The 13981-nt window shown below is 49.0% G+C and overlaps 1 protein-coding gene across 1 annotated transcript in view; it reads left to right on the top strand.

Annotated features, from left to right (window-relative positions):
- Positions 1–401: 401 nt before the first annotated feature.
- The window catches only part of POU2F3 (POU class 2 homeobox 3), a 41677-nt gene continuing 28097 nt past the window's right edge, over positions 402–13981 (top strand). Inside the window, exons 1-2 of the mRNA XM_009895152.1 lie at positions 402–429; positions 5616–5684. Of these exons, the coding sequence (XP_009893454.1) occupies positions 402–429; positions 5616–5684 (97 nt within the window). The remainder of the gene's footprint in view (positions 430–5615; positions 5685–13981) is intronic.

The raw sequence follows: 13981 nt of genomic DNA, 5'->3' as shown, positions 1-13981 counted from the left end.
AGGTGCTGCGGGGTGCATCTGCGCAGCTGAGGGCGGGCAAACCGCCTTCCTTCCTCCCTCCTTCCCACCACACCCCACGCCCTGGCAGCGCTGCAGGGACTCATCCATTCCCGAGTTACTAATATGCAAATGGGGGCTTTTGCATGGGCCGGGCGCCAGGCTGCTGGGTGTCAGGGCACCCGAGGGAGCCGGAGGTGGGGCGAGGCGTGGCGCGGCGCCGCATGCTCACCTGGCCCTGCATGGCAACAGGCAATGGAGCTCTAGGTCCCTTCGGGAGCGGACCCACGCCCGGTTTGAGAGGCAGCGGGTGGCAGAGGAGGGAGGGCAAACTGGCAGCCCCTGGCAACCTGGGGCTGACGGCAGGAGGCTGGGCGCACCGCGGATTTCCCTCCACCAGCAGGATGGTGAACCTGGAGTCTGTGCACACAGGTAAAGAGCACTTGAGGAAGGATCGGGCTGGAGCTCACCACGTAGCTGAGACCGTGGACTTGGGCAGGAAATGGGATTGCTCTGATTCCTGTGACCTTTCCTCCCTCCCTTCCCTCCTCTTTTCTCCCACTGGCGTTGGCTATCACAGCCGGTGCCTGGTTAAGCGCCCACATTCTTACCCGGGGATGGATGCTGCCCCGATCCTATTTAGGGGGCTGCCAAGCCATGCCCACAACGTGGGCGCACTGCTCGCGCTGCCAGCCCTAATGTGGGTTGGGGAGCAGAGCATGGGGGTCTCGTGGGTACCTGGAAAGTGGACATTCAGTGCCTGACCTGTGTGTCCAGTCACTGGGATGAAGCTGGGAAGAGTGAGAGGGGATAAATTCACAGAGGGATGCAGCAAGGGCGGAGGGGTGGTGGTGTGAGAGCGAGATGGGATGTGGGTTGGAAGGAGAAAAGCTAATGACAAAGAGGGAAAAGGAGGGAGAAATGAATGAGGAGGGAGCTGTAGGAGGCCGGGTTGAGTGATGAATGAATGAACGGGGATGCTTAGAGAAACTCCTTCCAGGGGGTCTGACACAGAGGTACGGCTTAGGTAGTCTCGCATCTTCTCTGAGCAGACCTCCCCTCCGCAATTAGCTGGGGAACAAGAGCAATCACTGCCAAATCCCTGGAGCTGTGCTGAGCTCCGTCTCGCCCTGACAGAGTGAGTTTAGCTTCTGCCCTGAGCTCAAGCCCCCATGCTCGAGGGGAAAGACCGCATCCCTGGGCACGCCAGAGCTGAGGGTGACGCTGGGGTAAGAGCAGAGCCGCAGCAGCAGTGGAGGCCAGATCCTGACAGCCCCTTCTGCAGCAGGGGCAGACAGCAGGGTGTCGCGGCTACGGGAGCCGTGTACCCTGCTAGTGACCTGTGTCCGGTGCTTTGTGCAGCAGGAGACGCTGTGTGTTGTCCCCAGGTTTGGAGGGGTACGGGTGGATACATCCGTCAGTCTGTCCCAGGCTCATTCGCTTTGCATACCGATTGGCACGCTGCGGTAAAGCTCAGGTGTTTGGTGGTCCTGCTGTGTGAGGGAGACCCAGGGGTCCATGCCCAGTGCTTGTAGCCCCTCAACAGGCCCTGCCTGCATGTGGGCTCACAGGCAGGCCTGCAGGGCAAGGCAGATGCTGTGGCAATGCCGTCACCCAACACAGTGTCAGCCTGCAGCAGGCCGGCAGAGATGGCCGAAGCCGCTGCTCCATGGCTGCGTTGCAACCTCTCCATGGCTCTGGGATGCCAGCAGCCCCTCCGTGGCTGGCCGGCACCCCACCACGCAGGCGGGCTCCCTGTGCCAGCCATGGGGAGGGCAGCTGGGGACCACCTGGCGCAGCGTGGCCGGCTGCGAGGAGAGGCTGCGGGAGGCGGGAGGCCCGTGGTCTTGGCTCAGCATGTGAGCCTGACTAGTCTGAGCACCTGCGATGGGTGTGCTTGTGTGTGGTGTCTCTCGGGGACGCATCCCCCGCAGGCTCCTATCCACCCATCTGCTTTGCTTGTGGGCGACTCTTTCTTCATAAGAAGATTCCCAAAATCGATACTGTGCCCTCTGTCAAAGCCAGTGGCATCACTCCCAGGGTGGATTTGGCCAGGAGGTGTGCAGAGCTGGGTGCGCGCTGACCTTCCATTCCCCCAGATCATCCCACCCTGCCGTCTGTCGGAAGGGCCTAAGGTTTAAGCAGTCTTTTTGCAGGGAGGGAGACCAGCCTGGGCCCGACCGCTTCCATGTGCCAGAGCCCAGCGCTGTGGGAGGGTGTTCCCTCACCCTCGTGCAAAGGCAGTTCAGGGTGTTCAGTCCTGGGGTCCCCCGGCAGCAAGGCCTCGCAGTAAGCTGCTTGCAGCGCTGTGCTGTTTCTTCCCTGGCCATTGCAGTGTTCAAAGTGAAGGTGGGCTGCTCAGGCTCCACACGGCCTCCTCCCTGCCGAGAGGGTTTCCCTGCAGCAGCGCGTTCCCTGGCGTGTACCACCGCCCCCTCCGCAGGCATTTGGATATTTCACCTTCCTGGAGCCTCCAGAGGGACTTGAGCACCTAAAGTGCAGAAAAATCAATAGGCTCCAGGTAATGGTCTCAGCCAAGCTGAGTTCCCCCCACCATCACCCCTTTTCGTTTTGCCTTTTAAAGCCATCGGGCTGGTTTACCCCAGTGCCCATGTCTGAACAACTATGAGGAACAAGGGCTTGGGAAAGCTTTATTTGCTGACACCATTTGTTTCAGCAAAAATATAGATGCAGATATATCCCCAGAGAAGTGTCTGCACTGGTATAGTTTCTTTGGTCTGGGTGAACAAACCAGACTACCCTTACTCCAGGTATGTTTGCTAGCTGAAGTATAGCAGCACATTTTTAATATGGCCCAGGCCGCAGTGGCGGCTCCTAATAGGTTTGTGGTTAGGAGTTAGGCAGTCCTAAGTTGCATTATTTTTCCCAGAGATTTTTTACTAGCCTGCTTATTCTCGGTATATTTCCAGCCTGCATTTAGTTGGACTCAAAGTCTCACAGCCTGTTTTGTCTTGAGGTATTTTGTCAGATGGGGGGTGTTCAAATCCAGATGCATCACTCCACCCTCGTTTATAGTGGAATACTCTTGGGCATCAATAAAAGGTGTTGCCTTTATCTTAGCTACACTTATGTCATATTAGAAAGTAATTCCTCTGTATGTCGGCTCCTTGTTCTCAAGTACCCCTTGGAGGATGACTGGTGCTGCTCTGCTGTCCATAGGTATACAAAAGCTGGCCAGCCCCAAACCACTCAGATCAGTAGGCTTTGATCAAAAGGGTTTTTTTTTTTTCTTCCTGGGTTGTTTTTTTTCCCCCACAAGATATTTTAACTTTTATTATATTTATGTAATAAAAATGTAATAAATGTGTGTACATTTATAATGGGAATTTGAATCTTTGTGAAAATAGAATTCTTCTGCTCTGTGTATGAGAGAATCACAGGGTATCTTGTTATCTCCTGAGTCCAGGAGGAAGGAATTTAACTGAAGGATAGCATGTGATATGTAATCAAGCCACAGCTGCAATTCTTCCGTTCCTCCCAGCCTACCCCAGGTTATAAATGGCAGAGGGGCCGCAGGCCCACTCTTGCAAAAGGGAGGGAGCTTCTCATGGTTTGCTTTTGTGGCTTTCCTTCTTCAGCTCTGTCTGAACTGCTCTGTCTCTCGCTCTGTGCCCATAAGGGGATCTATGGTCTTGGGGATTAGATAATTTTCTTTCACTAACATGCACTCATTTGTTATTTGTTTGCTCACAATGAAATCTGCATTACTTTTTTTTTTTTTTTGCAGACTTTGTCACTAAAGCAGGCACCAAACTTCTGCATGGTTTAAGATTTTTCTTCCTCTATTTTATGAGAACTTGGGGTTTTTTTTAAGATACTTTTTGGCAGCAAAGAAATCTTTGTGCTTTGTAGATTGCCTAGGTTAGGGTCCCTTGGCAGTATTACAAGAAAAGATGATGTTTATAGCTGATGATAATTACTTTTCCTGCAGTAGAAATGCTTAGAAGCCCCACTAAATGTTCATGTCTTAATTGCAGAGGGTTTATTTGAAGGGAAAAGAATCCCGCAACTCTTTTCTCTCTCTTTTCCCCCCTCACTTCTTAATACAATTTAAAGAAAGAAAGTTTCTGAAATATGCAAATGCTTCTGTGGCCCATCTCTGGTATAAAATCTTGGGTTTTTTCTTCCTTTGTTCATTTGCTGAAGAAAAAGCTTCAGACTTGAACCTAAGCAAAGCTATTCAATTTTGGCCAAAAAGTAGGTAATTTTCCATTTGCACACTGGAAGTTTGAATAGGGGCAAAGAAAATCTGAAGAAACAAAAAGGCCTGCCTGCTTTAGTGTGAGTAACAGAAGGAAACGGGTATAAAAACCTATAGGCTGCTTCTCACCCTTTTGGCTGTTTGGAAATAATACAAGGCATATATAGGAAAGAGGAAAAGGTTTGCATGATGCTTTTGAGAAGGCTTCCACCTGCCTTTTCTACCCCAACAAAACCACAGCAAACACTCCCACAGCTTCCACACTGTTGTTATTACCCAATGCAAATCGGATGACTTCTGTGGCCAGGATTGGCTGCAGGAAGCACATGCAAATCACTTGGTTCTTTATAAAAAATTATCATTATCTTTTTTTCCTCAACTAGCCTGGAAAGAGTTAAAATTCCCATGCTAAAGGGTAGAAAAGCAGGGGGTGTCCATCTGAATTTGAATAGATATTCTTCCTTCTTTCACTCAGTGTGTACTTTGCCTCTTTTAAGGAGGAGATGAGCAATCCAGTGTAAAGTTGGCTATTCCCACCTTTTCTTTCAGCTGTCCCCGAAGGAGAACGTGGCCCCGGGTGTGGTGGCAGCCATCACTTCAAGGGTAAATGACAAATTTATTGGCATTGATAAGGATGGAGGGAAACATGCGGGAGCTTGATGGCAAAGTACTCTTCTTGCTCCCGGGTTGGGGACGGTGCTTTGGAGCAAGGCAGCTTCTTCATGGTTTGCACGTGGGAGAGAGTGGGGCAAAGAGTTTGCAAACAGGGGTCAGATGTATTGAGAGAAACAAGCTGAGGTTGCAAGGCAGTGAGAGGAGAAGAGGGACTCGGCTTCCCTCTCTGAGAGCATCTTGCTCTGTGCCTGCCTCTCTGAGGCCGGTCCTCCCTGCCTGCGCTTTGCAGAGCACCAAGCGCTGGCCTGGCTGAGCTGTCTCCAGGGAGAAGGAAAGGATGTGGGAGAGGAGGAGAAAGCTGGGAGGGATCCCCTGCCTCTACAGGTGTGGCAGTGGACGGTGTCAAACTGCGAGCCACACCAGCTGGCTTGGGAAGCCTGCATAAAGCTCGGGGGAGAGACCACCGAGGCTGGGAGGGCTCCCAGTGGTTAAAGAGCCCCTCGTGCTCTGTGTGGGAGAGGGGCCATGCGGAAGGTGAGAACACAGCAGCAAATTGGGGAGGGGGAAAGCAATGAGGGGGGATGCAAAGAGCAACAGGAGGGAAAGTGCATCCTCGGAGCTGATGAATATTCTAGTGACTGTATGTTGAGGAATCAGAAATTTGAAAGTCTGATGGTTTATTATAATTACACATTCATTTGTGCTGTTTAGTGGAAGCCACATGTGCCTGTTGCCTGGGACTGTGACCTGTTATTAAAATCAGTTGTGCCTCCTTTTCCAGAGATCAAGATGAGCGGTGATGCGGCAGATTCCACAGATACTCGGCACGAACCCGACCAGGTGGAGCCAGGTAAGGAGGGTCCAGGACCTGGGGGGCAGGTGAGGAAGCCTGAGGAGGGAGGGGAAAGAAAAGAAAAGGGGGCCATGGGTGCTGGAAGTTTCTGTCAGTGCTTTGCTTGACTCCTGTTGCTGCTACGTTGCGCTCTTCCAACCAGCCTGGGAGTTGATCAAGAATACGCTCTGGGCTAGGATTGCGTTCGTGTCTTGATCAGCATGCAAGATCCTTCTGTAACAGCAGTGAATCAGTGTGTGTCTCAGTAATGTCCTCTGTGGTTTTTAGCATGGAAATATGCTCATGTTTTGCCAAAGGAATAATGCCATTGAAATAGTCTTGGTCCGCTCAGTTTAGCACAAACAGCTCTTCGTTTTACAGAGGGTTCGTGTCAGAAACGTTTCCTTAGACAAAATTGACGGGGACTAAGTCATTTTTGGACACATATATCTAGAAAAATGGGAGGGACTTCAGGCATAATCAAATCCAGCTAGGTAGTTCCAGCAAAAATTTATCACTCTTCATCTTGAAGCACGATTGAGTTTCTCATCTCCTCTACTCCCACCTGACGACTGCTCAGACTCTCGCTGCTCCATGGCTAGAAGCCCCAGTTTTCCTTGAATATGGAAAGCTGAAGAACAGGGTGATCCTTTGAAGATGATAGCACTGGTGTTAGCACTGATTTCTGACAGGGTACCGACCAACTCCTGCACTGCCACAAGGTGTGATACACACCAGAAAAATCAGTTTGGCGTTTTCTGGCATCACTTCTGACTGTCACTGTCTGCAATGGGCTTTGAATGCAAAACCTCGAGGCTGTAATTTCACAAAGGCTCGCGGACAGATTCCTTTTTAGGCAAATAAACAGCAATAAAAAATATTTGTAGCACCTACTAGGTATAACAAGGTAAGATTATTAGAAGCTGTGAGGCTCCTCTATAGACTTAGAAATACACACCTTTTAAAACTAAAAGTGGTAGAGACAATGTAGAAGAATCGTTGTTCTTTAAGTAATGAAGCTTGGGGTGGGGTGAGGTGTGACAACAGATTAAAATTTTACATGGAATGATTTTACTGTTTCTCTTTTACTTTTGTCATTTGAGGGGACTTAGAAAAAAAGTGAGATCTTGGTAATGCCGGAACACCCTAGGCATGTTTTAGTAGGACTAAAACTTCCCCTTTATTTACACCATATGTTGAAGACTAGAAATCCTCTGTGCTCTTGGCTATTAAGCTGGGTTATTTGACATAATCTAATGTAGAGATAAAATCTGGTTCTATTCATGTCCGTGAACTCTGATTGACTTTGGTCAGGTCAGCTTCTGCTCAGGGCTTTCAGATGACCCCAAGCTGGTTATTGAGATAATTGTTTCCAAGCCACCTAGCAACAAACATGTCCCCAGCTTCCTAAGCTCTTTCAAAAAACCCTGGTAGCTGATACAGGGCCCTAAATTGGGAACCAGAGTCTCCTGAAGTGTTTCCTGCATCTTGGCACTCGGAGCTGATGGATAGCATGCTTGAATCAAGATTAGGGAAAGCTGTATTATTGCCAGAGTCGGTATTTGGTTTTGGTATTGGCTGTTACTAAATGTAGTGGGAGACTCTGGCTGCTGCTGTTGTAGTCAACAGTGTTAAATAGGCGAGAAGCTGGCACCACAGTTGATTGGGTAAAATATGTTTTTCAGCTTAAGCTTCCGAGACAGCCATTAGTGTTAGCAGTAGCACCTCTTTCTAGTGGTAATTGAGAAAAGAAAGCAGAGAAGTGAAGTCAATTTGTTTTAAAATAACAAAAATGTTTCCAGCAGCATTAGCTCTGCTCTAGGAGCCTTCAAATCAAGCAGGGAAATCAGAACAAGTAAATCTCCTTCATTTGCAAAAGAGTGACACTTCCCTGCGGACTGATACAAGGAACCTGTTTAAATTATTCTTTTTTTCTAATGCAGTCCCTGTGACTGGTTGATCTGTTCAGGATCTTCAGAGATCACCACATCAGACTTAGGTGTGATGAGAGACACTGCAGTGAGTCAGGAAATCTAGCAAACAGCCACGACCCCTCCTGCGGGGTGAGCGGTCCCTTGCCGGACTCCCAGGGAAGAGGGTGGCCAGGGCAGGATGGCACACTATTGCTCGGCTGTGTGTGTTATACTTCAGGTGTGTAACCTGGCACATCAGCCAAGCCCACAGAGGGTCTGCCTCCACGCTATCCCTAAAACCTCTATGCGTCTTTGTCAGTTGTGATTTTGTTTTTTTCCCTCTTTCCAACCCTTCTGTTTACAAACAACAAAGCTCTTTGTACTGAACTGTCCTGGAAGTTTTTATTTTCCCTTATACACGTTGTTAGAGGAATATTTACTGCAACACGTAATAGTTTAGTGTTTTGTTTACTAGCTTCATGTGGGAAAATCTGTTTTCCAATGACTCATTAATTAATTGAAGAGCCATTTCCTAATGAATTGGACCAGTCCACACAGCTCCACAGTAATCTTGTTACCCCCAAAGGAGAGGGCAGTTACCAAACTAACAATATTATAGCTTATAAAGAATGGAAATCCTTCTAGGTGCAGATTTACAAAGGCCTTTCATCACCAAAAGATGCAGATTGGCTCCAAGAAGAATTAAAAAAAAAAAAAAGTACTGGAGGGAGTTGGGTGCCAAAATGCTTTTGTAAATCAAGCCCTTGATCTAAAACTGATGCCTAAAGATCTGATGGGAAGTGTCAGTACCAGAAGCATAATCTTATCCTTTCATATCTCAGCCAGTTCTAGGCTTAGAGGAGGAAAAAGGATAATTTGGAGTATTGTTTTACTTTGAAAGTGTTTAAAATAATTGTGGGGCTTTTTTTTTTTTTTTTTTGAGAAAATTGTCGAAATTTTTCATCTTTCATAGGTTAGGAAAGCTAAGCTTTTTTTCTTTTCTTTTTCATCCACACTAATTTCATAGAAAACACTTCAAAGCTTTTAGTAAGAAGCTCTCCAAAACCCCATATTTCTTTGATTCCACCCCCTTCCACATCTACTGGTTGTAGTGAGATTTTGCCATTTTACAAAAAGCCACGATTTAAAAAAAAAAAAAAATCTCTAAGGAACATCACTTACCCTGTCCAATCCTGTGAATCTTAAACCCTCCCTTACTTTTAACTCTGCCTTTTATATCACAGTATGTGTGTGAGGGGGAAGAGGGGACTAGGCATGAGTTTCTCCCGTGAGGCCTGTGGTTTGGGCTGCCTTCCCCCACCACCCAGGAGCTGTGTAGGTCAGCCCCAGCCCAAGACCGGGTCGTCTCTCCAGTCCGAGGGTCCTCTTTGCCCTTCCCTGTGTGATGCCAGTGTGGTTCAGCACTGGGCGTGCGGTGGCTGTGGCTGGGCTCGCAGGCAGTCCCGCTGACTCCATGGGGGGTAATGACAAGCGTGAGTTTTATGCTTGGCTGTAAGCTCTTTTCATCTTTTTAAACTGATGAAAGCCATGCCAGCAAGTTCTGGGTTGATTTTTTTTATGGGAACTGTGGGGGCTTGGCACTGCTGAGTGTCGCCCCTGGTCTTCAAGCCGAGAGGCAGAGATCTCCCCCTTCTTGTGGTTTATCTAAGCCCTCTGTATCTGATGCAACAAAATGCTGAGGTGGGACTTGCCTCTGTCTGTCTGTTTGTTTGTGTCAGACACTTGTTCCCCGTTTATCTGCTTGATCAAAACAGGTTACACCAAGCAAAGCTACTTCCCTTTGATTTCATCTGTTGAGGCTATGGGGGGGAAGCCAAAGCTTTAACAAAAGGGCGATAGGGAAGCTCTTCAAACACAACCATCGGTAACTGAATAGCTGCAGGCGCTCCGAACATCTTCCCTCCCCACCCTGTAAGACGGGGAACTGGCCGGCCTGCCAGGAGCCCAGGGTGGGGTGCGCGATGGGCACCCCGGCACCGGGGAGAGCAGCTGGGGCGTGTCCATGTGGGTGCAATATAGGACAGCCCCACAGCGTTATCGCTGCCTCGGGAGCAGCTGGTATCGCTCCCTGGGACGGCGGTGGTTGGCTGACCCGGCAGCTTCGCCCAGCTCCATTGGGTCTGGGATCTGGAAGAGCAGCAGCCAGGTAGAGGAGTGCGGTTTCACGGGGAGGGCACATGGAGCCAGAAAGCTCTTGCCCGGCTTCTGACTCTGGTGGCAATGGCAGCAGGGTTATCTCACAGCTTGGGTAACATATGCAGGTGAGCTAGGAAGCAATAAAGCAGATATTTTCTCTCTGAGGGTAAGGAAGACCCTTTCTTCCAAACCCCAGGAAAATTAAAATTGTAAGGAGCTACAATGCCTTTGCTCCTCTGGTCTTGCAGAGTGTCCTTTTTGAGGGGACACTCCTTTGAATGTTATTCTGCTCCCCCTGCATCCTCAGCCTCAGCCAACTTATGGCTGTAGCAGGATGTCAGCTTGAGACACCTTCCTCCGCTGCTGCCACAAGACACCGATGATCCCTTGGCAGTGGAGGCAAGAAAGCAAGAGCAGCTCTGAAACTGGACACCAACATTTCCCACCCAGGCAAAAACTCCTCCCAGTACCCCGGCTTTTATGTCAATACATTTTGCACTAAATCCATATCAGGGCGGATGGAAAAACAGAGACCTTGTCCCAGTCTGCCTCTCTGCCACACGCTCCCTGTACAAACCTAACTAAGTCTGTCTGTGTTCCTCAGCTCCCAGGTGATGGTCCAAATCTCTTCTCCCACCTTTTCGCCAGGGTGTATGCTCTTTGATGCTGGTGCTGCTCTCCCCAGCGATGGGCACAGCTCTTGGCAGAGTGGAGCCCTGATCTCTGCTGGGCTCTGGGAAGGCTGATGTTTATTGTATTCTAAGCATAGGCGTCTGGATAGGGTCTCTTTTAAACTTGATGGCTCATGCTGGAGTAGGGCACGGAGGCGCTGACCTCTGTGTCAGCTTCAAACTCAGGCAAAAGGACATAAGCACAAGCAAGGGATGTCAGACTGAGCAGCGCAGTGGCTTGTGTGAGATGAGTTGGTGGGTGCTCAGGCTGTGCTGCTTGGTGCACAGGGGCACTCATTGTGCTCAGCAGGCAAGCTAAGGGATGCACAGTCTGAGCTTTTTTCTTTCACCTTTTGTTGTTACCTCTTCATATCGGGCTGGAAACAGCTTGCCAGGCCAGAGTCTTTTGAGGAAACTTGGCCTTCCCTGGCCCCACGCTGAGCCTAGTCCTTGGCTACGCCTTTGCTCTCCAAGGCTAGCTCTCCCTCGTGAAACTTTCCTCAAAGCCTCCAGGATTTCTCTTGTCTCTTCCCCCTGCAGCCATGCACAGCCCCAGGACAAGTCCCGCATAAATAACAGCAGCAGCAGTCGGGCTGGAAACAGCTGGTTGCTATGGCAATCGGGCCTGCTCAGGATTTGCATAAGGCTGATGATTTTCATAGCACAGCCACATTTAAGGCAAGCGGGAGAAATTTCCATATTCCCAGCTCCAAGTCAGTTGGGGCGTGGGGGAGGCCAGAAGGGGGATATTTGAAATTCAAATGAAGGTGATTAGGGTTTGAGGTTGGGTTATTTTATTTTTTTTCTTAAACATCCCATTATGGAAGAGGATAAAAAAGGATGGGGAGGGGAAAGGGGAACAAAAGGCTGGTTTGACTTGAATTAGAGGGGCAAAGGAAGAGCTGGTCTGATCTGCCTCTTGCCTCTGGTCTAAGAGAAGAGACTTGCCCTCTCCCAACACCTGCAGGTGAAATGTTTTCCGTGGGAACAACTGCTGCCCTCGGGTTTCCTTCTGGAAACTGCCCCAGTCTCCCACACTTGCTGTCCTGCTTTCTCCCCCTGCTCCCTGCCCCACATGAAGGGTATACTGCGCTCAGAGCTGCAGTGGGACGAGAAGATGGGTTTTCTTTGAGGCATTGCTGACAAAGGAAAGGCATTTTTATAACCCAGGGGTTTCCACCCAAATGAAACACTTGAGACTTCAGTGAAAGCTTCCCCTGGAGTCTGTAACCATCTGGCTGAGTCAGCACGGATTCACTTTTCTTCCTAACCAGCCTTAACTTTCCCAGGGAGATGCTCTGATGCCCTGGTTTGGTCTGTTTGTGTCTTTAGAGCAAACAGTTTAACGTGAAAACTGCAGCCCTATCTGGCTGCCTTGAAAATGCCCCATCCTGTGCACATTTTCCCTTGTTCCCTTTAAAAAGTACTTCATCAGGTAAGCTGTGGGAACAGCGAGCATCGCAGCAGGGCATGTAAGGATCCAGGGAACTGACAGGTGTCTGCTCAGCTTCAGTTTCTGCTCCCCAGGGCCACTGGACACAGCTGGAGGGAATCGGGTAGCCACTAAAAAGGAGAGAAGGTGATTTAAGTGAGCTCCTACCATGCAGGGCTTTTCCTGCTAGTTCTGGCGAAGTCCCTGGTCTGACTGCTGGGAACAATAGTGTGAGGTCTATGACTTGGTATTTGCTTGAGTCTCCGAGGTGAATTGAAATCCTGAGGAGTGTATTTGATGCTGAGCATCTTTTTGGCTTAATAGAACCACATCCTTCTAAGTGCAGGTGAGCATTTTGCTTCGTTTACAGTATGTGGGTCAAGTATTGTTTATAGTTATAGTTGGTAATTGTTGCCACTCTTTTCCTCACCTGTTCTTGGGTAATCTTTTAATTTGACATGTTGTTGAGGTGAGAGATTTGATTCTGGTATCAGCTAATGTGAACAAGTAAATTTCTCAGCTTCTAGAAAATGTACATTGAAAGGTGCTCTGCATCTGGCCTGCTTTGTCAATCTCTCATGGCATTGTGCTTTATCAACTGGAGTGCTAAAATCTTCAGGATAGGTGAGATTAATCTTAATTTCAGATATTCAATACTTTGAGGGTGAAGTCTGACCTACTCACCCGAGGCTCCTTGTACAGTCAATGATGAAAATAGGTATCTCCAGAAGGTGACTCATCTCTCTGCCGTCTATCTCGGGGTGAGATGAATTGCCCTCTGGAAGCGCCTGCTTCCTCTCCCTGGCTGTAAAGGGAGCCTAGAGCAATTGGCTTGGAATTAGACACCTAAAAGTTAGACATCTAAGCCCAGGCAGCTGAATCCCCTGCCTGGTGTCTGCCTGGCACTGTTCCTCCATCGCCATTCAGCTGTTCTGAATTTCCCTCCCAAATGCGCACGGCAGAAAACCGATTCCCTGTGGGAATTCCCCAACACCTGTTAAAGATTGAAATCACCTTCTAATTCCCTGTCCCTTCTGTGCAGCTGAGATCAAACTGCGAGGTGAATTAAGTGTATAGCTGGGTGGGAAGGGGGATAAGGTTAGCCTTCGGGTTGCAGCCCTGCTTTTGTCATTGGGTGAAACGCCACGGATGGCTGTCACTCCCCATAGGTGACATCTGCATGTTGCTGCATGTGTTTGCCTTGTGAAGATGAAGGCGCACTGCAATCTTGATTTTACTTTTCTCCCATTGTGGCACTTTTATCCTTAAATGCCAGACTGGCTCGGTGGCTTCCAGTGGGAATCCTGTCAGTTCTGATAGAGTGCTTGTCTTTGGTTTTCAGAGCAAACAGCATGTTCCAGGCGGGGGGGAAGAGCAGCGGGTGGGGGGAAGTCGTCCGGAACTGTTCTGCTGCTCCCATCCCCAGAGAAACCTCCCCAGGCAAACTCGCACCAGATCTGATGCCAGTACTATGCAAAAGAGCTGCCAGGTGAACCAAGGAGAGCAGCACAGTCCTTGTCTGCCGTGCTGCAGGGAGCCAGCGGAGCTTATCGCTGCCTTTTTCCCCCTGTCCAGAACACCCATAAAGAGGGGAATGAACGCTTGCTTGATGGGGAACAGTAGTGCAAGAGGCTCAAGGCAATCATTCCCCATTTAAATCCCAGGGCTTCCCCAGTTTGATGCAATTTAAGGAGGGGAGGACTGCGTCTAGCAGACGCTGGAGACTTTGGATCCCATTGTGTCTGGCTGGTGTAGAAAGAGGCAAGTTGTTGGCTGGTGTGAAGCTCCATTAAAATTAGTGGAGTTCTGGCAGTTTACAGCAGCCGAGAATCTGCTACACTTCTCTTTCTTTTTATCTCCTGGAGCTAGAAAAGATTATATCTTAAGTGCAGATCCTCACTGTTTGAACAGCCCGCTCCTTTAAGGAGAGAAATGACTACTTCAGTGTGAGTCCTGATGTTGATAGAAGGAAGCTAGGAGGAAGCTGAGCCTTTTTAAAAAATATTTGTAGGAAAGTTACTGATTTAACTGAAAGAGCAGAGTTGTTATCCCTATCACACCCAAACCTTGGCTTGCAGATGGAATCATTTTAATTTTACTTGGGCACAAGCTTTTACTGAAATAGAAAAAGACAAGATTTGT

The sequence above is a fragment of the Charadrius vociferus genome, unplaced genomic scaffold (assembly GCF_000708025.1).
Source record: "Charadrius vociferus isolate BGI_N301 unplaced genomic scaffold, ASM70802v2 scaffold751, whole genome shotgun sequence".
Classification (NCBI taxonomy): Eukaryota; Metazoa; Chordata; class Aves; order Charadriiformes; family Charadriidae; genus Charadrius; species Charadrius vociferus.
Note: the sequence above shows the minus strand (reverse complement) of the source record. Positions and strands in the feature narration are given on the sequence as shown.